General features: G+C 40.0%; 2 protein-coding genes across 3 annotated transcripts in view; one reads left to right on the forward strand and one right to left on the reverse strand.

The window, feature by feature from the left end:
* Nucleotides 1-11536, reverse strand: part of LOC102296374 (importin-13) — a 30411-nt gene extending 18875 nt beyond the window's left edge. For both annotated transcript variants that reach the window (XR_006054466.1, XM_005923197.2), the window contains exons 1-5: nucleotides 11427-11536; nucleotides 10927-11013; nucleotides 2857-2982; nucleotides 2407-2763; nucleotides 1622-1875 (exon numbers count right to left, since the gene is read on the reverse strand). Coding sequence is in view for 1 of the 2 variants with exons in the window: in XM_005923197.2 (XP_005923259.1) it covers nucleotides 1622-1875; nucleotides 2407-2763; nucleotides 2857-2982; nucleotides 10927-10995 (806 nt within the window). In the remaining variant the exon portion in view is untranslated. The remainder of the gene's footprint in view (nucleotides 1-1621; nucleotides 1876-2406; nucleotides 2764-2856; nucleotides 2983-10926; nucleotides 11014-11426) is intronic.
* Nucleotides 11537-13402: 1866 nt separating this feature from the next.
* On the forward strand, nucleotides 13403-24585 carry LOC102296871 (putative protein TPRXL). Its single transcript, XM_005923199.3, has 5 exons — nucleotides 13403-13693; nucleotides 17354-17581; nucleotides 21315-21740; nucleotides 22858-23012; nucleotides 24028-24585. The coding sequence occupies exons 1-5, from the start codon at nucleotides 13624-13626 to the stop codon at nucleotides 24067-24069; spliced, it is 921 nt and encodes a 306-aa protein (XP_005923261.1). The 5' UTR covers nucleotides 13403-13623; the 3' UTR covers nucleotides 24070-24585.
* Nucleotides 24586-24641: the final 56 nt, after the last annotated feature.

Consider the following 24641-nt stretch of genomic DNA (forward strand, 5'->3'; position numbering starts at 1 on the left):
GTGACCGGTAGACTGCACTCATGCACTCAGAAGATCATTCATTTTTAATAAGGTGCTTTGCAAATGCAGGTCATGCACTTTTAGCTCAGAAAAGGAAGGCTTGGTGTGCATGTCATGTGATTAAAAGGGACGAATGAATTTGTATGCATTTCCCCACTTCCTTTACTTGAGATGACATTCTGGAGATTCCTCTGAGATAGCCTGCTGCCATCTCCTCTCCGCTCGCTTATAGTTATCTCCTCTTCTCTTTAGCTCCTACCATGATGTTATACACTTTCTGCCTTTCTTGACTCCGCCTTCATTCTCTCCCTCTCATTCCAGCTCCTCCCCCCAACCCCCAACATCCCTCTCCCCACCTCTGATCCCCTCTGCAATTACTGCAACACTCTGAGACAGGGGAAATGGGTTGCCTGGCAACAGGATGCAGCTGGACCAATAGCATCCCCCTAAATGAGTTGACTGTAATGTGTTTAAACAGAAAGAGAGAACAAGAGACAGGGAGGAGGGCTTAGTGCTGATGAGAGAGATGAGAAAGGGGAAAGGAAGAGCACAAAGAATCAGAGGTAGAGTGAGAGAAGCGATAAAATAGAATTAAAAAAGCGATTGTGAAGGATAATGGAAAAACAGATTTATTCGTTTCCTTGTCTTTCATTCATTAATGAACAGATACTATTTTATGGAGTTACTTTAACCTTATGATTAAACAATGGACCAACAAAACCAGCGGCCACATGTGTCTCAGGAGACGCTTCTAATAAGACATGACTTCTGGGAGGAGCTGACAACCATGACATTAAAAAAAAGAAAAAAAGGGGAACCAAAAAAACCAGAAAACAAAAAAAGAAAAAACAAAAACATAACTGAAAAAAAGGAAATCAGAAGAAATCAGAAGGATAACATTTGTAACAGTCTATTCTAGGAGCCTGGAAATACTTATTTTATGCTGTGTGTGTCATGTTGAGACTGAAGATGTTCTACCTGTAACTCCACTGCCATTAATTGTCCTCCTACCATCTGCTAGGAATAATGTCAGGTTGTTTAAAACAAATTGTCAACAGTAACTTCACAGGTCCAACCCTCTGTCTGTGCAGCCGTGCAGAGGTATGGAGGATGAAGCCTTTTATCCTTCCACACATCTCACACCTTCCCTTGCCCTCCCCTGTCTCTTAGCATCCTTTCTTCTCTTTGCATCGCCCCATCGCCCCCTCCCTCTAGATTTCTGTCTCTAAGGGGAGGGGTAATGGGTGCCTGCTATGTCTGAATCAACCGGGGCATGATGACATCTCTCCCCAGCTCTGTAACCATAGCAACGCCAGCCAACCGAGAAATGCCGCTCTCCTCCCCCTGGCTGTCAGATTGCCCTGTATCAATCCCTCCCTCCTTCCTTCCTTCTTTCCATCCCTCCCTTGTGCCCTTCCAGTGCCCACCCTGTCTGCTCTCAGCCCTAAGCTACTGATTTTTTCATCTCTCTCTTTCACTGTTTTCATTTTGTCTCCAGTGTATTTTCACCAGTTCCTCACAACCTTTTGTGTAGCAGTATAGTTATATCATGTCGTCTTATAGTTATAATCCCATTTTAATGGGTAAACATAAATGCACATTTACAAACATTTGTACACACCTTTGGGAGTCGGGTTGCGAGATGGCATTGACTATTGCCTCTACTGCTGTGTCGAAGAGCTCTGGGTCGGGCAGGGCACTAAAGCAGTCGTGCACCAGGCCTTCACTCTCGCTGAGGGGCACATCTAGCAGCACCCACGATGACAGGCAGCGTAGCACGCGAGCTTTCACGGCTCCCGGGCTGTCTGTCCGCCGCAGTAGTTGTTGCAGTAAGGGACACACTGACCCCCACTCCCGTCCCAGGGCTCCCCGAACCTAGAGTGAGAATGATAAAAAGGGTTAATACTGCTAAAGCTTTGTTTAGGTCTGGTATTTGCCTCTTTTATTTTGGTGGCAATAAAATACTTGGATACCATACTTTTTGGAATATAAACCATTGTTTTCTCACAAACATCTCTGTAGTTAAAAAAATCCAGTCAAAAGAAAGAACTGTTGTTCAAAAACATTTAATAAAAGAAAGAAAGAAATGAGAGGTAGCTAAAATGCAAAAAATGTTAAAGCTTTCTTAGTCTTGTGTTGTCATATCATATCATAGCATAACATGAACTCTGGTTGAATACATGGGCTGCATAAAATACTACAAGAAGTCGCTACTGGCATGTGAGCCGTTTAAGTTTTTTAAATTTTCCACATTTCCACAACTAAAAATCTTGTAAAGCACTATTAACACTCTGAAGATGCATGGACAGTGGTTGAGTAAAAGAGTTAAAAATTTAAAAAAATATTTAATATAGGGAGACCTGCAGTGGATGCAAAGATAGGAGAAAGGGGTGCCTGGAGAGATACCTGTCCTTTCCGGTACTGGGGCAGGCGGCTGGTCTGGAACTCCTCAGGCAGGACAGTGAGCAGCTCTAGCAATGCAAGGCAGCGTGCCCGTCCGTCCACTCCTCCCCCGTCCTCCTGAAACACTCGCACCATCTCTGCCACTGCGCCAGGCCAGGCCTCAGGCATGGTATTGAGTGCCAGAGAGGCCAATGCCACACACAGCCTTGTGAGCACCATCTTGGAGCCAGAGGAGAAGCAGGCAATCTGGGAGAACAGCTGGCTCTTCAGAGACTCATACTGGTCTGTGGGGATATCTGACCAGTACCGAGAGATCTTGGTGTGAAGTGCACTAGCGCCAAAGTACTGGATCTCTGGAACCTGTGAACGAAGAAAAGATGGATGCAAATTACAAAAAATATCTTAGTTTCTTCTATCTATGTGTGTCTTTGTCAGAGTCTGTGTACCATGTACCTTTTCTGGGCTCAGGAGGGCCCAGCAAAACTGCCAGGCCTGAGGCGAGACCTGAGCCTGCATTAGCCATTTCTGGGCCAGATTCTTGTTTTCTATATTAGGGTCATAGTACAACTGGTGGAGTGCCTATGAAAAAGAAAAGAGAAGAATAATACTAAACAGTGAAACCAATCCATACAGTCTTGAACCATGAAGGATCTGAACAACTTTCTTGTGAGAAATGTTTGCAACTACACTCCACAGTCACAACAGTGGGTGTCCGCAAACAGACCTGCTGCGAATAGATGCATTCCTTTGAGCGCTTATATGCTGGAAAGGCCTTGATGCCTTGAGAATTGAGAATCTTTTCTCACTTGGCAACACATAAACACCAAATAGACAGGTTACCTCCAAAATCTGAAGAGTTGAGAAAGCAATGACCTGAAAACAGGATTCTGTGAAATGTAGCTCTGAGTAATTTGAGTACTTGAGTGCAGAGAGAGCCAAAGGAAAAAAAAAAGATAAGGGATGAGTGTGAGAGAGGGCAATGCAAGAAAATAAAATGCAGTGTTAATTAAACAGACACCTCTAATCCTGACAATGCTAGACAAAATACAGAGGCACTACTCTGCAAAAAATGCCTTTTTATTTCCTCCTCTCTGTCTCGCACACAAGCGCACTAGCACACATACATGCTCACTGAACTGAAACAGCTGGCTGCCAGCACATAGTGTCTCAGGGAAGCAAAAAAAATCTATTCAGTGAGCTTTTGATCCTTGTCTTTTACCCCTGAAGCCTGCTCACATCACTTCCTCCACCACCAGTCATGCTCTCCTCTTTTCTCTCTGACAGTTCATCTCTCTATTTTTCTTCCTCGAGCCTTAACTGTCCATCTGGTTTCTTCCCATGCCTCTGTTCCTCACATTTCTTCTAGGATTTACATTTTACCCCAAAATATAATGTTGTAGAAAAGGGAAGGTTTAACAATACAGCAAAAAAACATGACAGGTTACAAAGGACAACAATACAACTAAAGCTGAAAAAAAGACTATCAATACAAAGTCAATACTGACTAGAGGCAGAGTTTCAGGTGATGTTCTCTAAATGTCTGTCATCCTCCACTGCAATTATCTGTCTCCACTCACTATACTACTCTGAACACGGCTGCTGGCTGTTAATGAGCTGACTGTTTGCACAGTCAGGTAGCATCTGTACATAGCTGTACAGATGCTATTGCAAGAGCTATAGGAGCCATATGTATGGTAAGGGGCCTTTACTTATTCTTAGCTCATACTTAACATCTATCTTCAGTTTCAGAGAAACATAAGTGATAACAGGCTATGAAACCTCTTTTTTTTTTTAAACCACATATACCACGATTGAGGACTGTTGACACATAGAGAGAAACTAAGCCTGATAAATTGTAGGGAAAATAAGGACAACGGTTTACTGCTGCTTTTGTGCTAACCTTTAACTATAATTCAACCTGCACTACTGTTAACAACTTATAAATTGAGGGGTGTGAACTATGTTTCACTTCAAGTGTAGCATGCTAGAAAATATGAGAACCACTGATGTAGAAAAATCTCCATGGCAAAATGTATGAAAAATGAATGTTGTGCTGTGATTTGGCAGGATCTTTGCAATTTGGCCCCAACTATAACTGGATTTTTAGGACATTTATCATTTTTAGAGAGAGGAAAAATAATTTCAATATTAATATAGGCAATGTTTCCCATATACTCAGTTATTTGTGAGATGCCACAAATAACTGACCAGCTTTCTTGTAATGATGTTCTGTTTTTTTAAACCATTTAAATCTCATTTTATTGATGATTAGCACTGAGTGTAATTATTTCACTCAGCACCTTGTTGTCCTTCTCACATGATCGTATACAAACACTAGCAACAGACCCATCTAGGAGTAGCTCTGCTTCACTGTGCTCATTATCTGAATAAAATATGATAATTCAGGGGAGGATTGCAGTTTGCTTTACTACTAGAGAAAAGTGTCTGACTTCACAAATCTCACAATCAACACAAATATTTATGTGCGAATTTGCCCAAAACTACTGGATTCAGGTAAAACTGAAAACACACCACTCTTCAATAAAGTTAACAGAAGCAAATGTGCAAGGAGCCTGGTACCAGGGACAGCTATTAGTTAAAGTTATAATACAACAAGGTTTATGAAGTTACTAGGGTATACATAACTGAGAGCGAACTGCTCATCCAAGAGGAAAATGTTAATGCAAATCTGAATAGATGAATATTCAGGTCCAGCTTTAACTCATATACCAATTAATACATAGATCAAACATAAAAAGATTGGGTGTATAAAAAACGGTTTAGTCAGTTCCACTGTGCCATTGATGTAATTCGAGTCATAAACAGCAGCTTTTAACTCCACTGTCTGATCGCAGACTTCTCCTTATTTAATCCTGAACAGCGCTGTGTCTGAGCTGCTCTGTCCTTCCGAGGTTTATTATCAAAGCACACCATGCTAAACAGTCTGCTCAGTTTGCTCCTTTAATCTGCTGACAAAGAACCACTGCTTGTCTTTTCCTATAAATCACACGAGACATCTCAAAAATCTCAAACAACTGTATTGTCTACTGTTAACTGGTTCTTAAAACAAGAAGAAAAGAAGAAAACCCACATCCTTAAAAACACCGGCCCTCAATTTTACTTGCAGTTGATAGAGGTAGTTGTATCTACAGATGGTCGCAAAATGCCTGAACCACCTGGCTTCAGCTGAGGAAGCCGAGCTCTTGGCAGACACTGTCAAAGGTCATTAGCCTCCTCACCACTGTAGGAAGGGAAAGGGCGTGTAGGTAAAAAACAAAACAAAAAAAACAACATGCCTCCATCAGACAGATTCACTATCTAGCTGAATCCTCACTACCAAAACAAATAGCTATAATACTTCACCTATAATTTACTAAATACCAAATATGAAGCAAATCCAGGAGGTGAGAGCCATTACAAATTAAAAATGATCTTATTAAAATAACAAAACGTGCATAGCAGCAGATTTGGACTAATAGAGGCAGGCAGATCTAAAATAACGGCAGTCTTTTTATTTTTTTACTAAAGAAATCTCTCTTCCCCAGCATGCTTTTAAGGCATAAAAGCAGGAACCCCCCACACACATACTTTGGAAATATCTTTGCACACTGTGTTCACACACAGCAGGTCAGGTTCAGTGTATTTTCAAGCCATCTGTCCACAAGTGTCACTGTAGCAGCTACGGTTGTGTATGCAGAAGGCATGATCACATCACTGACCCATGATAACACTGCGAGAGTCAGAGACATGCAGACGAATGATGATTAATGAGGGAACAAAGAACAATAGTTTGTGTGCGCGGGTGGCTGTTGACAGCATACAGCCAAGATAGAAATTAAGAATACTATGTTGCCAAGAGTGATTATATCTCAGTCACATGAACACTAAAAAAATCTCTTGTACCAAATGTCTCCATATGCAGTCCCTTGTTCCATAAACCATTTATTTTCCTGAAAAGTTTCAGAGGACTGCTGAGGTGTAGATACTGAATTGAGGATAATAATATTTATTTACTATAGAAATGCATCTATCTGATATTTAGAGCTGATGTTAGTTAACAGACATGACAACTGAAAAAAAAACCCATAAGTGTGCTTTTCCTGTTGACTTCACTCTGTGATTTGTGCTAATGTTCGGTGTAACTGTGATCAACTTCATTAATATTATTTTACCTTATCTAACTAAAGGTGCGTCCCATGATTCAGTTCTAAGATTGTTGCCATTTATCTTAGATATAAACAACCATAATACTGTCACAGTACCACCCACCCAAGGATTTGGCCACAAGGAAGTGAAGGGTGTGGGTCTGAAGTAGGGCTGTTCGATATAACGATATATATCGGATGACCATATAAAAACGTCTATCGTTTCATTTTACGCTATCGTTTATTTCGTGGTGTCGCAAAATAAACTCTTTACGGCAATATTTTTTCATCCTTTTGATGGTCACTGTAGTGGATATATTAATTTCTTAAAGTTCTCTCTTTCTCTTATATTTTATATAACCACACTACAGACGGACAAGCGCCTGTTTTTATGCGTTGTGGTTAGCAACAACGACAGTAACAGCATCGCATGTCCGCTTGTTTATGTTCCACATAAACCCTTCACAATAAAGCTCAAGATCCTGTTGAGACTTTTCAAAATAAACTGAATCACGTGAAAGAGCAGATTATTTACGGATGAGAATTAAAAAAGAGCCGCCAGGTGCTAAAAAATAAACCTTAGACTCAAACGTTAGAACAGGCTGTTCCCCGCAGCACGCTGTGTAATAAATACTCACAAAGAAAACGGCGGCCTTCACAACTTATGTCTAAAAACGTATAGTTTCATGCATCTGTAAAAACACTCGACTCCAGCTACATGACGCACAGCTGGACACACTTCCCGCAAGTCGAGCTGCCCGAGATTCACAGAATTTACAGAAAATGTTAAATTTTTGTGATTTATATCGTTATCGGACGATAGATGTATTATATCGGGATATGAGATTTTGGTCATATCACACAGCCCTAGTCTGAAGGGCCTCCAGGCATACTAAATTGCCCTTCATGAAATGACAGGAGCAGGTGTGAGATGATGGGTTTTCAAGAAGAGGATACTCAAGCACCTACAGGCTTCATTTCCCTCTTTTGTTTATTTGGAATATGATTACTTTTCTCATCACCCAAGTGTTGAACTGTCTGCGGGGTGAGGAACCACAACTCAAGACTGAATGGAGTGCATAAGCTGGCCCAAATCTTCGGAGTAAAGATTGGGCGAGTGGAAGCCATGTATTCTGGACTTTACAGGGATCGTCATTTCGCCTAGTGAGCCTACGTGTCATCGAGGTAAGGTCAGCCTTCTTTGCATGCCGGTGGCCCCTAGAGAAATGTCAAATGTTTGACGACCATTAAAATATCACTAAAGCAAAGTTTCATTTTTATGCAGATGATACTGTGATCCACTCCTCAGCACCTACTCCTAATCAGGCTCTCTGTCAGCTACAATCAGTTTGTAAAACATTGCAGCACAACTCTGTATGTGTGAACTCAAACGTACTAAACCTTTCAGCTCTGAGAGTGAGTTAGTATCACAGAAGTACTTATGAATTACAATTGACAACTTTAAAAAGGGTATCTAAATTGAAGCATCTGGTGAAAAAAATAGAAATTTTCTGTCACTGTTGATTAAAACATTATGTTAATTTTGTAAATTGTGGTTATTATTAGAGTCAAGAAACAACACTACCCAGGGAAGGTTTTTTGGCCAACAACTGGCCCAATAACAAGCTGCGAGAAAGCACAGTGTTCTTAGTTTCACAGTCAGATTCTCCTGTTCTTTGTTTCAAAATACCAAGATGGTGAGGGTGAGAAGACTTAACTTGTATCTTTACGTGACAGGAGCTAATTAACCAATTATTAATGTCTAGACGTAAACATTAAAAAAAAGATTCCCAGTCTCTTTCTCACAGTGAATAATTCAGATTATTCATTTAATACTGGCATTGGATTAGCACAAGAAGATATATCAAACTCTTACACTCTCACTACTGAAAAACTATTTAATACATCATGTGTAATTTCTCAGTGACAGATTTTAGGGTGCTGCTATGTTCTATAATATGTTAGCTGGCTGGGTGAATAGTCTCCTCAGCCTTTAAATGTGATAAAACTTCTTAAAACTGCACCTGCTGCTACATAGATCTCACCCTGAAATTACCTACAGTTACTGAATGACAGAGGTGCTTTACCAGCTGAGAGGCAGGGAGCTAAACCATACTAAATGGACCTTGACAGTCTCCTGTGCACAGCATCCTGTGTGGGGTGATTACAGGTAGTTACGGTAACAGAAAGTCACCCTGTTAAAGTTCCCTTGAGCAAGAATTGGGCCGATCCAGTGCAGTGTTGGGCTTCTTTCCTGTGGTACAGCAGTATTTTGTCTCAGGGGAGAGCTAAAAAATGGCAAAATCCTAAAAACATACTGTGGCGCTCTGAATTTCCTCTTAAAAATTCCCTTTCTTGGCACATAGTGACTCCAAAGATAATTATAGTTGGGCGGAAATGTACGCCAGTGTTCGAACCCCTTTTATTATGCACACAAAGATCCTGACAGTGTGACACTTTGTTTCACAGAGCTGAGACTGAACAAAGAGCACTCTATGGAACACATAGAAACACTGGGCCAGGAACCATCATCTCCACCACCATCTATAATATAAGCACACACTACCCAACACCCACTGCAGCAAAGGGAAAATTCTGCATCTACAATCTCCTTTTTTCAACTGCTCCAATAAAATTACAATTTATCTTTTTATTCATAAGCCATATGCTACTGTACAGTAGATAATTTACTGCTGACACTAACATATTAGACAATAAGTTAAATATCAGATTTACATGCTAAGGATGTTTTTAGGTAAGCAGGAAAAGAAATTTAAAGACACTTTCCATTCTCTTAGCATCCTACTGATCCCATAACCAAAGTGTTATCACCAAACTCACAAGAAAGGATAAGAAAAATCTCAGCTACCGGTATTACTTTCTAAATATAGTCAAGCCTTAGACTAACAATATCTCATTAGTTTTGAAATGCCACTGCACTATAAATACAAAACTGCTGATATCTTTTATGGGAAATTATACTTCAGATGCTATGTGCTGTATGCATGCTATATTAGTTCATGAGATTACAGATAGTGCCGTACGGCTTGGAACAGACTGAATGCTGGTGCAAGCTGTCACACAATCTGAATAACGACCTTAAATTCTTAAACACTACCCACACATGACATTTTGTTATTTGCAAAGACATTACAGAGATGCTCTTAAACACTTTTTAAAAACTATTATTTACTGAATGATTAGTACCCTGACACGACTACCTGATTCAGACAGTAAAATGAGTCAGTGAAAGCTGAATGTAGCGCATGTGGCTCACACCATTTTTTTTTTTTTTAAATATCAGGCATTGTTTTTGCATGTGTGAGGGGTTTTTGGTAAGCAAGGTTTCACTTCAATATTGCAAACCCAAAATAAAAACAGAACAATGTTATGATAATATCTAAGCATATGAGTTTGGACTTAGTTTACTTTATCTAAAAATTTACCTCCATGCTTCAAGTTATATTAATTACACATTTTAAGGAGTGCATGTAATATATGTTAGTGTTAACTTTAAATTTAGAAAATGTAATTCCATGGAATGGAGTATCTTTTTCCTCTGGTGTGTCAATAAAACAATACACTCTCCACTTGCAGAAATGAAACATGAATAAGTGAAAATAGATTATCCCAAGGCAGAACAGGACCGTGCTCAGTGTTTGTTATTCTTCTTTGTGCTTTTATTACACCACACTACCTATCTATCCAGGCATTTTCCCCACAGGAATCTGCCTCTCTCCTTTAAACCTGCCTCTAATCATTTCTGTCGCATCCCCAACCTCCTCTCACCCCCTCCTCTTTCTTTACTGGCACTGTTATCGACATGGACCCCTCCCTCCTTCACCTCATCCCTCTATCAGTTTTATCACATCAGCTCTCATCCACCCCAGGAGAACCTTTCTCTCTCTCACACACACTCTCCACCGCCTCCCCACCCATCCCCTTGTGCCCCTGTTAGCGGCCACCAAGGAGGGAGATTTATCACAGCGACCTGGCTGCAAACACTGCCATGCACACGCACGTGCACGTACACACACACACACACACACACACACACTAGCTGAATATAACCAATCTGACAAAGATAAACAAAACCTTGAAGCGCACTTAGGAGAATGTGCATGGAACAACCTGTTACCACTTCAGTATTCTTTCTAAACATAGCATTTAGTCGAGGCTAAATTAGGTGAGGTCAGCTCGTAAACACAGCAACATCACGTCCCCTAAATAAACCAGCATTGTAAGAAAGTCTTAACCAAAGTAATTACAGCGGGCTACAAGGCGCACTTAAGCGTCCTGCTTTCCCCCTTAATTCGCCCGTATTATCTTTAACACAGCCCCTGCTTTTCCTCTTGAGCTGACTGATGCAAAAACTTACCGTCTCCACGTTTTCCACCGTAAAGTCCAGGGCGTCCGGTGTGGCTGCTATTCTCCCCGGTGTCTCCATATCTCCGCTGATACGGAGCTGTCAAATGATCAAAGAGGGGCAACACATTCAGCAGCAGCTTTCGTTAAACTTTCCCCCGCAAAGTGTGTAATTTCCATAATAATTCCGCAACAGCAATGAGCATGTTTAGGTTAGGTTTACGATATGATTAATTGTAGTCATAAAGATGACATGAGGGGCTAACCGGCAAGCTAACATTAGCTCTTCTAGCTGTCGCTAACCTCCACTATGTAAGAATACTACAGCGATTGCTAGCGTCACTGTGCTAGCACGAAACTAGCTAACGTAGCAATGTAACTTGACGCAACCCTAGTGTCAAATTCAACCAAGCGAGACGGCGACGCTGGTATTTTCCGAGTGACAGTTTTATCATAACAATCTCATCTCAGTGTGTTATCGCCAGTCTATCTGGTGGACCAGTATTTTCACACCTTTCTGTCCTGCGACGGTCTGAGACGATGCTGGCAGCTCCCCGCCGCTCTTCTGCCTCTGCTCCGTCACCAGTAGCCTTTGCTACGTTCACGTGTTGTTGGAAATATCGTAATCGCAGCGTAACCAATGAACAAGGCAAATGAAACAGCGATTTTGTAAAATTCCCATAATACTAAATGCACAGGATATGTATACGTTACTGCAAAGAGTGAATTTTGCTATTATAATCTATTAGTTAGTTATATATTATCAGTCTTACTAAACTGTTTGCGTCATCACAATGTTAAATTATGTAAATCGTCCAGAGTTGCCCTTTTGAAGCCATTAACATTAAATGCGACAGTTTCCTCCCTAAATAGATTGCGAGTGATGGAATACACATCTATGTACACATACTACACATACTACCAATACTACTACTACTACTACTAACAATAATAATAATAATAATAATAATAATAATAATAATAATAATAACAGCCCACAGTTACCTTAATTTAAATATACCGATACTGTTGCAGAGCCAAACATTTACACTCACACCAGGCAATTCAGAATCACCAATTAACCTAAATGCATGCACTTCTTTGCAGGGAAGTTGGGGTATCAGATAGAACATACAAACTCCATACAGAAAGGCCCAGGACTGTATTTCAATAGACAATCTTCAGCATCACCATGCCACGCTGTGTTTTCAAATACATCTTAATCTTTAGGTTTTCAAGCAAGTTGTGCTTTTTAAACAATGGCTTTATTTCTTTTACTGAACTTGGCTTGCAAATCCATTCATTCACCCATCTATTCATTTTCTTCCTTTATCCATTCCAGGGCTGCAGCTGGTTGGAGCCTATCCCAGCTATCATATTAGGTTTATTATTTTATATGCAAATAAAATATATAATAGACCAATATATCCTTTTTAAAGTGCATATCGTATAAATTTCTCCTGGACAAAATGATAACCACACATCACTGTCAACAGACAACTATTTAAAACATATATATATAGTGTGCAAACAGTAATAAAAACAAAGCCATCCAATTCAACTGAAGAAAATTGCAGTTAAAATTGAATCAGGAGTTGTAGGACATCAATGACTCACAAGTCTAATCTTATTTAAACCAGTGAATCAGCAGTAGAGTTGAGAGCCCTAACCCAGCCCTAACAACCCTCTGTGTATATGTTTACTATTCTTCATTCCACCCCCAAAACAGTTTAATATCTTAGTATAATTCTATATCTACATGAAATGTGTGAGACAAATGGCTTTCAGTTTATCAGTCTAACTAGAGCAGTGTGTTGCAGTTTACAGTTTGGCCTGTTATAAGAATCAACTTTAAAGCAACAGCGCCCCCATGTGGACGAGAGAAAAACTTCCATCATGCCTTAAAAATCACGAGAAGCGAGAACGTTCTTATTTTTTATTCCGCTTTAGCATAAAAGTTATAAACCCAAAAGAACGAGTGAAGCTTTTTTAAAATGTTGCATAGCTGAATCCTTAGTGAGTAAATGATTTAACATAGTCCCAGTTTAAACATTGATTTGTTGCAGATTTAAAGGCGTCAATAAGTCAAACATTACGAAAACCTATTATTTAAAAAAAGAGAGAAAAAACTGGAGTAATACATATTATATAGCCAGTGCAATATTACTAATGCATCACAGGCATTTGAGGAAGTAATTTATTTGTTAACGTTATTTTTAAATTAGGTATGAATGGAGAGGAAAAAACAGGACAGAAGAAAAACAACGTTAAAGTTCGTTGAAGTGAGTAATATGGAGCTTAAATATTAACTATAAATAGCAATGTAACAGATCTTTAATACATTTGTGATTTGTGTGGCTCGTGTTTGCGTCGTCGTTGCCTTGTGCGTCTGTGCGTCACAGACTCGCTGACTATTTTGAACCAAGAACACGTGGCACTGGTTCTGGAGAGAGAGAGAGAGAGAGAGAGAGAGAGAGAGTACACACCACACCACACACTCCTCCCTCAACTTTGTCCCTCCAGCCACGCACACACTGTTAGAGCTACTGTTTCTCCGCCGCGGTTAGGACACTAAAGCGGCCTCGGGTTTTTAAACTGTTTTGTGAAAGTCTGCAGTCCGACTGTGGACAAAAGCGAGTCCTGGGCGAAGAAGAGGAGAGGAAACCACGCTTGTGTAGTGATTTTATTACTGCGTCGCCACAGGACACAGATGATGGAGACCAAACTCTGGATTGCCCTTTGCGCGCTTCTAGCGATTTACTTGGGATCCGCTGTACACGGTAGGAGGCAGTTTATTTCTGTATACTACGTGCCCGAACTTTATGCTTACAGCGCCTAAAAAGTAAACATAGTCTTTCACGCCAAACTCACCTGCTGACACTTGTGATGTTGTTAGAGTGGGGATTAGTGGCATTATTAGTCATGTCTGTCCGGCTTTAAAATGACAAAACTCATCTGGGTTTAAATGATGAAGTCAGTGTTGTTGTTTTGTTTTCATTTTACGCAACAAAGAACTCGCTTTTACACTGAGCAGATTTATTTTAAAAATTCTACTCCACATCTTCGCCTCTACTTTTTGTTCAAGCAAGCCACATTTTATCTCGCACATCACTTCCTCCCTTGCTCCCTCTCCCCTTCTTCCTCTTTCTGCTTGCATTACATTAACTCACCTCTCACACATCCTGTCTTTCACTCTTAACCCACCTTCTGTTTTTTTGCCCCCTCCTACCTTTTCTCTCTTCCTCCGGCCTTCTCTTTTCTTTCTTCCATCACCACCTCTCACATAAAAGGACAATGAGACTGTTGACATTTGAAAAGATTTTATTGGGCTGAACTGTCCCTTCAGCTCCTCGAGCTGAAATTCAAATGAATAGGAAACAGCACGGCTCCACTGGAGAACATTTATTGGCTGTAAATTAGCAGGAAAAGTACATTGTGATAAATGACACCTCTAATTATGTGCAGCAGCACACTGTCATTTTACTGGGTTCCTACTAATTGGCTCGCCTCTGCAGTACACTATGCAGACTTTATGAAGAGATTTTAAGCGGTTCAGTGGTAACAGGTTCAGTTTTTACTGTATGCATTAAACACAATGAAGGGGATGATGGCAGGTTATTAGCATTCACCATAAAAAAAGCCCCGTGAGTTTTCATAGCAAAGAAGCAAAGAATATGAGCAATGCTGCACTCATATAGCCTTCTTTTGTAACCAATCAATCAGATCTTTTCTCCTGTGGAAAACACAAGTTTTAAATCCATAAGAGTAACATAGACAGACTATTTAAAATTAGATCAGAAGTAAGAATATTTTCAGTAACTGACATCATGCTTCAGCCAGCATACCTATGTAATAATATGCACACAGTATAACAGAGCTGGGTTTAAGTTTCATTTCTATGGTGTCATATTTACTCAGGAAAAGAACTACAGATAGAGCATCTTATGAAGCAGAACTGTGATACAAGTTGAAGCTCTCTCGGTGCCTGGTTTCAAAAAGGCTGTTTTTAATAGCTTCCATTTACAAGAAATCCCTATGTTTCATTTCATTGAGCTTAATTTTTCATTCTAATAAATTCCCTGAGCTGGATAATTATTAAGTTTTACTGGGAGGGTTTTTTATGGTGCAAATTAGTTTAGGACAGAAGTTTTTGCCTGCGGTGTGTAACATGCATGCTCCAGGTAAGTTCGCTATCATAAAAAATAACAGAACACCTATAGTTAGTTTAGACTCTCACATGTGGTCTATTGAATGAGAACGACAGCCAAAAACATGGTAGGCAGTTTGAGTGCAGCATGTGCATAGCTGTTTGTTTTTAGCTCTTTCAGTTTCACTTAATAAAAAGCTCACTTCAGCAGTATTGGCTCAAATGTCACCAGAACCACTTGCTGAGAAAACAGAGCTTATGATGTGTCTCAGACAGACTGTATCGCAGTATATTTTTGTAGCAGTGCTGCAGCAGCAGACATCTGTTCACAGAGAAACTTTTGGCTGTTTCTCTCGCTGGTAGGGTCAACAAATGGGCAAAAGCTATCTCCCCAGGTACATGCTGCATTGGCCTGAAAGATTGTGAGTAAGCCCTTGTAATATCTAAAAAGGGGCGTGTGCAATGGTGGAAACAGTGACTCTCTTCATGATTTTACCCTGCACACAAATGCATGTACAAAAACAGACATAGCCTACTAGACGAGACCTAGGAAGCTCGCTAATGGAGCTAAAGTGAGGGAACAAGGCCAGTATTATACAGCCAAGCACCTCTGTCTATTTATGAGTGTGTCTGTTTTGGTATCATTTAGTTCACACAACTCTCTCTTTCTCTGGGTCTGTCTGTGTCTCACTGCCTCACTCTCTCACTGTGTTTACTGATGAGCTGTGTGACTGATTATGGCAGTAATGAAAGGTATCAGGGCAGTGTGTTATGGAACGGTAATGACTTTACATTACATTAGTGCTCTGGTCTTCATCAAAGGAGGGGAGAAACTGAAATGGAGCCTTGTACAGTAGAGATAAATGTGTCAGCACAGAGGGGGAAAAGAGAGTGCAAAAGACTGAAGGTCTTCATTAGTTCACACAACTTATATGGCTTGTAGTTGAAAGTGGCAGTCAAACTGTGTCTATTTTTTTTTCCCGTGCGGCATTGTGACTGTGCACTTTAGTTAGCAATTCACGACCTATAGGTTAGAGTTCATAAAAGGATGCAAGGTTAAACTTGAGTTGGTAAAACACTTTTTAAAAATAGATATATACTTTTATTATGGATGGTTTTTGTCATATCAGCCTTCTAAAGATGTCTCCCAAAAGGGAACATCACACACTGGCTAAGCTAATCACATCTCTACAGGTCACAAGTAGGTTTACTTTGATTTACTTCAAAAGGTCACATGCGAAAAATGGTTGGGAATTTATGGCTCCTGATGCAAAAGAAACTCTGGACTTGCAAAACAAATACAACTTGATATCCTAAAAAGTCGACTCTGTTCGTCTGGATGTAGCGTTTTCGGTGGGAGAAACGTTTCGTCACTCATCCAAATGACTTTTTCATTCTCACTGAGACTGAAAATGCTACATCCAGATGAACAGAATCAACTTCTTGGGATTTCCTTACCTGGATGATTCTCTTTCCAAATTCTTTAGCCAGACACTAAAACCTTGTTTGATCCAGGGAAGCTGTTCGATAATTGTTGTGATGATTTTGAGGCTTTACTCAGGACAGATACATTTACATATAAAGCACTATGCAAACGTTTGGGGCTCTTTAGACTTTTGGATTCCAGCAGTAACACGAGAGGGCATCTGATGGGTTTTATCCCAGACGTATAATAAGATTTTTAAATTGCAACCTGCTGCAACGAGATGAACAAATAGTTTTGGAGCGGATGTTGCAACCCCCGCAAATCTCTGATCTCAAGTAAGCAGACGTTGTGAAAGCTGAAAAACCTCCCTGCCAAAAGCCAACAACTGGGGTCATGCGGAAACTTTTCAGTTTATATTTCGATCGTGTAAACAATATAAAGAAAGTTATTTACGAAAAAAGAGAATTAATACTGTAAAAAATTAAGCGAAATACACTCCAACATTGCTCCATTTTTTTGATTTAGTTTACATATTGAAAAGAAGTGAGAAGACATGCACACTTATTCAATAAATGAATGAATAATAATGTCATTTATTCAAAAATGTATTCATGCCATTATCACTTGTTAATACCTTACTGTTGTTGCTTAAAATGTTTGCACAGCTGTATGTGTGCATGTTTTAATTTCAGTATCCATTGTTCGGTTGTTTAAACATTAGCCTGTGTTGACCCTGAGTTGTTACAATGGTTTTGGGGTGTGAACACTACCTGTTGCTACATATGTGTTTGGAATAATGAACAAATAATTTGTGACTTTAAGGATATTAATAAGATGACACATTTGCTTCTGTCCTTACTTCTTCAGCTGATGGGCATACTCCTACCCCTTCTTCAAAAACTACTCCTAGTACTGTTCAAGCTACAGGGGCTCCAGTTCTGAACCATGTGTCTAGTTTGGGCCCGGATGCTGCCAATCATTCAGGGAGCAGCCCAGCGACAAACACAAGTTCCAATGGCACAGTCAATGTGAGCAGTAGCACAACTACAGAAAATACAAGGATCACCATCATAGCCGAACCAGGGAAAGATAATGGTAAGCATGCACCTCCAAACTCTTACTCCTGCGCTCACTTACAAAACATGATGGTAGGCTAAAGTGTTTAGGAAGTGGCCTAATATTGCAAACTTGCAACAAACTGATGCGCTGTTGTGGTTATTGTTTCTGTCTGTTTGACATTTGCCAGTACGGGAAGTTTTGTTAGACTTCAGAAGAATTTATAGGAAGCACAACAGCAGGTGGCTCAGAGTTGAGGAGCTATATTTAACAGAGTCCTTATCACCGTTTTCCACGTCCAGAAGTGGGCCACAGGGCTAGTGACAGGGTTTAAGTGTTGACTGTAATTCCACAAACACAACACAGGAAGGGACAGAGAGCTCAGTTAAGACTTTAAAGAAACAGAGTACAGAACAGGAAACGCCACTAAATGCAAAGATGATGCAAAACAGTGAAGAAGAGCAGTGCAAAGAAGCTGTGACTAGCTTAACTGTATAGGAATTGGAGAATAAAGGCAAAATATAGTTGGAGAAGAGCTGAGAAAGAGGTGATTCAGATGCCACTGAGGTGAGAAGTGATTAAATGCTGTGCGACTTTTCACATGGGGGTGAGAAAGAGAAGTGAAATCCTCTCCCCCAAGACAGACATGGATAGCTCTTTCTTTGCCTTTCTCACACACACACACACACACACACACACACACACACACACACACACACACACACACACACACACACATAAGACTTCTAATCAGTAAATCTGTAGGCTGAGTACCTTTTATTAATACGCAATTACTTTTTGTAAAAAAATAGCAATTATTTTCATTTACATGAGTCAGTATTTCTGCAGAATTTAAGCTGGCAGATATCTGTGGTTATATGTTTTCATCAGACATATTTAACTTTTAAGTCATTAGCACTTACCTCAGTAGAGTGGAAGCAAGTGAATTTTCATTTTTAGTGCTTGTAGGTTATACTTAGCATGCTCATGCACGTAATTATATGCTACCACTGTGAATCATAAGTATGGTGTGAATATCTGTAGCTGCTTTCTTGATACACACAGCTGTATATGTCCATAATATTTTAAGAAATATTTTAATTTAACTGACTGTGTCAGCTGCTAATCAATAGATGAACACGAGCTGTTTAAAGTTAAATGAAGACAAAGTAAGGCGCCAAGTGTTAGAGAGCCTCTGTCCTGTAGCTGCACAGACGTAATCAGAAGGGAAAAAACTTAAGTGACACATTTGATTCTGATATCTATTTAATAGCTAATAATTATTCTTGGACAAAATTGCTGTTTACCATTCGTGAAACACAGCTGAAGCTGAAAAGCTTGTTCAAGGTTTTCCCAGAAAGTTGATTCTGTTCATCTTGATGTAGCGTTTTCAGCGGGAGAAAGAATTCGTCACTTGTCCAAGTGGCTTCTTAATTGAGCACGCATCAAGACATTTTAACCCACTTTGGCAGGTACTGCCTAAAGCTAGTGTTGGAGACTGAAGAAGTCACTTGGATGAGTGAAGAAATGTTTCTACCACTGAAAACGCTACATCCAGATGAACAGAATCAACTTTTTGGAATTTCCTTACCCAAATATTGTTCCAGCTTTTGTTTCTTACTCCTGTTTAAAGTATATACTGACCTACTGAACGCAGCAATTACAAAACTGCATGTAATCCAGGATGTTGCTGCCAGAGTTTGAAGAAAAGCAGATCAGATAATTGCTGTTTTACATAATCTACCATTGAAACTGAATTGAAGTCCTTTTAGTTTCAAAAGCACTTACTGGCCTTATCTGCTCCTATAGCGCAGGCCACCTTCTTATTCCACCTACAGTAGCTTGCCATGAAGCTCCTGGTGCACAGTTTTTGTGCTGATGTTAATGTCAGAGGAGGTCTGGAACTACTGAGTCAGCAGAGCGCTGCTGACTTCTATGCCCGTGCTCCTCGGCACTTTTTGATCCCACTTTGTAAATTTACATGGTCTCTCACCTTGTTGTAGTTCTTAAACACTTCCTTTTTGCAAGACATTTCGTAGACTGACTAGCTGTAACAGTGGAATCCTAGTACAAACACTTCCTTTTTGCAAGACATTTCGCAAACTGAGTAGCTGTAACAGTGGCATCCTATTACAATGCCACACTCAAAATCAGAAAGCTCTTTAAAACAACTCATTCTTTAACAAATGTTTGTAAAAGCAAACTGCATGGCTGGGTGCCTGATTTTGTCCACCTGTGACAGTGGGACAGAAGACATCTGCTCAGCACTTTTCTCCATATAACGTGCCACAATATGATCTTACAAATAGCTTAAAATCCACACTTTTTAAGTAATCATAAGGTTTCTCCATGAAGCTTTTGGGTGCCAGTTTTAGTTATTATAGACCAAGAAGTATGAAGTCTTCTGTCTTTAAATATCACTTTTACCGAGCACTTTTAGCTTTAAAAAAGCAGCATACAGAAAAGGAAAATACATTTTCCTTTTGCATGTGTATATTTAGTTATATTTTAAGAAAAAAATATTCTATTGGAAATAACTTTGAAAGGTGATAAGGTAAATTAATTCACTGATATTTAGCATGTATAATAGATAACATTTGCTTCATATAATAGAAAGCAAGTCTTGTTTAGAGTGATTTATGGTAAACGTTAAATTAAAAATGCTTTCAGCACAAAAGTACAGCCGAGGCTGATGAGAACCGCATTACATTAGCAGATATGTGATGATGGCACCACATAAAAGTTAAACGATCATCAGAGTAATTATATTTTATCCTGTACAAAATTTAATTCCACAGTTCTCAAGAGATTTCACCAGCCACGGTCATTTCATTTCATCAGCCTCAAGCGGTCACTAAAGTTTTCAGGAGACAGCTTCTGAAAAAACCATGAATACCTGAACGGATTTCATGGCAGTCTATCGAAAAGGTGTCAGAGTAGCTGAAAGTCAATTGAACCATCTGTTTTCAGAAGAAATGACCTTAATCCTGGTCCTCTAATCTTTTTTTCTTCGAAAGAAAATACAGTAAAAAAAAAAAACATTTAAAAAATACAATTTTACAGTAATGTGAAACAAATTCATTTATCTCCGGTGTTTTGCTTACATTCAAATATCATTCAGTCTTGTTAAGATATTAGATCTGCTTCTTTAACAGAAGTAGATCTAATTTTCTGATTGAAACCATATGCTTCACCATTATGGATTACAGTAAGAGGATTTATCTGCATATCTCTGTCTCCACCCTTAAGCCCTTGGATGAAGTTTATCCTCAGGTTTATATGGATTTTATATGAATAAATTTTATTTGTGTAAAAGGTATTATAGGCATATGTTGTTATATACTGTAAGGCTCTTATTGGCAAGCTGTTGTTTTGCACACTGGTTCTAGAGACTGGTTTAGTTCTTTGGCTATCACTGCAAGCCTTTTAAGTCCATACTGAGCTTGGAAAAACTGATCTTATCTTCTATGTTTAGACCACCTGGAACTCTTCACCGTTTCTCGTAAAAATAAATAAAACCACTTCCTGTGTGAATTGATAGTAATAGTTACTGTTTAGATTATTTTCTGTAATTTTAAATAATCAATATTATTATAAATAAAGGCTAGATTCACTGCTTTTTTTAATTTTACAAAGTAAAATAGGTCAAATTAAATTGGGTGTGCTGGCAGAAATGTAAACACAGGAAACTAAAGGCATGACTTGATTTTTTTACCTGATAGTACTACATCATTTTGACAATAACATTGTCTCTCTCTCTCTCTTTCCATAGTAACCGACAACGCCATTAAGACCACATTAGCAAAAAATGAAAACATCACAAATACGACACTTTCCCCTTCTCAGAGCAGCCCCACCACAGCTGTTCCCATTAATATCGGCACCACACACGTACTGCACACTTCTGCAGGTGCACCGGTCACCCCGACTCCCTCATTAAATCAAAACGCATCACACCATGAGACCAAAGCACCCCCTGCTACTTCTGCCCCAGCATCGGAACCAACAAAGCCTGAATCTATCACTAACGCCACCACCACCAAGTCCAACACAAATTCCAGCACCGCCTCCATCCAAAAGCCCTCCACTTCCCAGCCAACGTCAAACACTTCACAGTCCAACAGACAGTCCACCCAGCCTAGCATCCAGACCAGCTCCCACACCAACAACCCATCACAGCTCAACGTGAACGGGGACGGTAAGTGCATAATACCTCCTGTGCTGGTATATGAATTTGTTCTTGACTGTTCACTTCCAGGATATTGACAGAGCCAGAAGTGAATTGGCTTAACAACAAAGGAGATGCTGTTCTTTGTTTCCAGCACAAGCCAGTCTTTGGCTGTACACACAGAGACACAAACACACACCACGCAACCCCCCCGTTTACATCTTCTACAAGCACTGTCACCACCAAGCACTCCACAATCATGGGTTTGTTTGAGAAAGGGACAGAGGCAGTCATGGGACTCTAGCCTCAAGATTTCTGTTTTTCTCCTTTTTGTCTGTCTCCGTCGCTCTATTTACTAAATGATTTATATATGAACAGTTGCTCTCTCTGGGTCCATACAGTCCACACAGGGTTTAGAAACCATTCATTTGAACACGTTGAAAGTACTTTTACCAGACTATAGGTGCAAAGAAATGAATAACTGATTAACTCATCTCAGTTGTCAAGGCTGCTTGACTGCAGTAAAATTCTCTCTGCTTGTCTCACTCTGTGTGGTTTTATTAGGTGCTTGGCACATTGCCTCTTTCCATAAGCCAGAGGAGCAGCAAGCATTCATGACTCTGTGGTTGTTGTTACTTTTGACCAAAGGCTATTAAAAAAACAGCTAACTTTACAAAACAGTCTTCCATAGAAACATTCATATACAGAGATGCCAGAAACGCAGATCTGAAATCCTCCTGCCCAGAAATACTTAGCGGAAAGAAACAACCAAGAAAACGTCAGGCTAGTCTTTGAAATTAAACAATAACCTGGGAGAAAATGGTAACATACTTCATGTGCTGTATACACTGCTCTAGTTAAGTTTGAAAAGGTCTTAAAATGATACCTTAATAATAAAATGACTTGCTGATTTTACTTGTTCACCTTAAGTATCGTTCTGGCAAGTTTAAACATCCTGTTTGACACTTCTGTCCTGAGCTTGATGATGAACACTCAGCAGGCTCATGGAGTGTCTATATATAGTTCTAACCAGAACTTCAAAGTCAAATCCTCCCTAAACGCTGCATTGCCAGCATGTTTACTCAGCATACAGTGTGGTAATAGAAAAATGGCCCCAGCTGATGTGTCTCTGGTGTTTCTTGTCTAGGGACGGCCCAGAACTCTCCTGGATTAGACCCCCTCCTGGCTGGTCTGGTATCAGCCTTCATCGTTGCTGCTGTCATCATCACTCTGCTCCTCTTCCTCAAACTGCGCCGAAGAGGCAACGGGCCGGAGTTCCGCAGGCTGCAGGACCTACCTATGGTGAGCTCACCCATCATATCCAAGCAACACTGGAAAATATTCAGCCTGTCAGATGTTGTTAAGCACAGATGTGTTATGCACTCTTAGTTACAGTTTTCATTTGGCCTGACTGGAGATGTACTTCTGCTGCTGCTCTTCCTAATATAGTTAAAACTCAAAGCGTTTCCTCAGGCTTCTAATATAGGCCTGGGAGTTTGAGGGTTATTTCTAGGCCTTTACGTCTCTGAAACCACACGTTGTGCCTTGAATCTCATGTAGCCACTCTTTGAGTTTGGTGGTTACAGCCCCTAATGCTGCTATTACTACTGGGACCATTTTGGACTTTACCCTCCACAGGGCTTTTCCATTTTCCATTCTTCTCATGCTCATTCTTTCCGATGTTGCTGCTGCGATTACTGGCATCTTTTGTTCCTTGTTAACTACCACTATATCTGGCTGGTTAGCCAGTATCAGCTTGTCTGTCTAGAACTTGGAAGTCTTACAGAACATTTGCTCTCCTGCTCTCAACCGCTTTGGGATGTGCCTCATTGGACATTCTGGGCACAGATGTTCCTGTGCACAATCCCAGACACTTGGCAGTGTCTCTCAGTGTGAGCTGCAATGGCGTGCACCTTCCACCCTTCTACAATATTCGGCCTCTTGGGCTTCTTTGCACAGTCTTCACCTTTGGTCCTCCTGTCTCTGTTGCCTCTGATACTTTTAGCCTGCCATGATTTAAGCCTATGTGCATGTATACACCCCCAGCCCACCCGAGGGCTTTGGTCTCCTCCTTCTGCTGCCCATAACACCCTTTTAGCAGTTTATCTTGCATCTTCCTGAAGGATTCATGAATGCTTTAGTGGCTTCCAAAGTCCAATAGTCCCTCAGACAGGAGTGTTAATAATATGAGCCAATAATAAAGCTATTAAAATGTTATAATTTGCTGCCTTATAACAAAGTGATTCCTGAAGGCAAAAGTGTGAGTATGACTGTGTAAACATAGGTGTAAGCATTTACATCGTTCTTTTTCTTATAGGATGATATGGAGGACACACCTTTGTCCATGTACAGCTACTGATGAAGGCACAATAGGATGTTTGATGTCCAAATACCCTCGCAGATTCCAGAATCAGGCCACTGTGGTTGGTGAAGTTGGTCTCTCTTCCTTAATCTGCACCAAACAGAAAGAATCCTGGGTAGGTGTAAGCACATTTCTGGATTGCTTTAAGTTACCCAGATCATTGGCAAAAGGATCCGATTGAAACTGCAATGGACAATGAAGAAAATATCCATGATGTTGCCTTTTGGATTTTCTTTCTAAATTTGTCTGTTATCACAAGTGTTCCCAATTTTTCATCCATCCATTCATTCATTTGTTCATTACTGTAAACTTTACATTATTCAGCCCATCTAAGGTTGCTGGGGTTGTGTAATATATTTGATTTCTCTAGAATTGAAAATAGGTTGTTTCAAAGCAGAAGATCATCTGACATGGCCATCGACTGAGCCTCTCCTACTGTGGCTCACTGGTTTAATGTTGCTTTACCAGTTAAAGTCTGGCAGAAATAAAGGCCAGCAAGCTAAAGAGAAGAAATAAACAACACAAATCACCTGATTATATTGTTAACAAGGTTGCACTTTACTTTTTTT

The sequence above is a fragment of the Haplochromis burtoni genome, unplaced genomic scaffold (assembly GCF_018398535.1).
Source record: "Haplochromis burtoni strain Fernald_Lab_line unplaced genomic scaffold, NCSU_Asbu1 Contig_65, whole genome shotgun sequence".
In the NCBI taxonomy this organism is placed as follows: Eukaryota; Metazoa; Chordata; class Actinopteri; order Cichliformes; family Cichlidae; genus Haplochromis; species Haplochromis burtoni.

Bases quoted from the DNA above. Each gene is read 5' to 3' on its own strand.
- LOC102296871 (XM_005923199.3), top strand. From the start codon at position 13,624: ATGATGGAGACCAAACTCTGGATTGCCCTTTGCGCGCTTCTAGCGATT. The intron at 17,582-21,314 runs GTAAGCATGCAC...CTCTTTCCATAG, and splicing joins CGAACCAGGGAAAGATAATG to TAACCGACAACGCCATTAAG. The intron at 23,013-24,027 runs GTGAGCTCACCC...TTTTTCTTATAG, and splicing joins GGCTGCAGGACCTACCTATG to GATGATATGGAGGACACACC.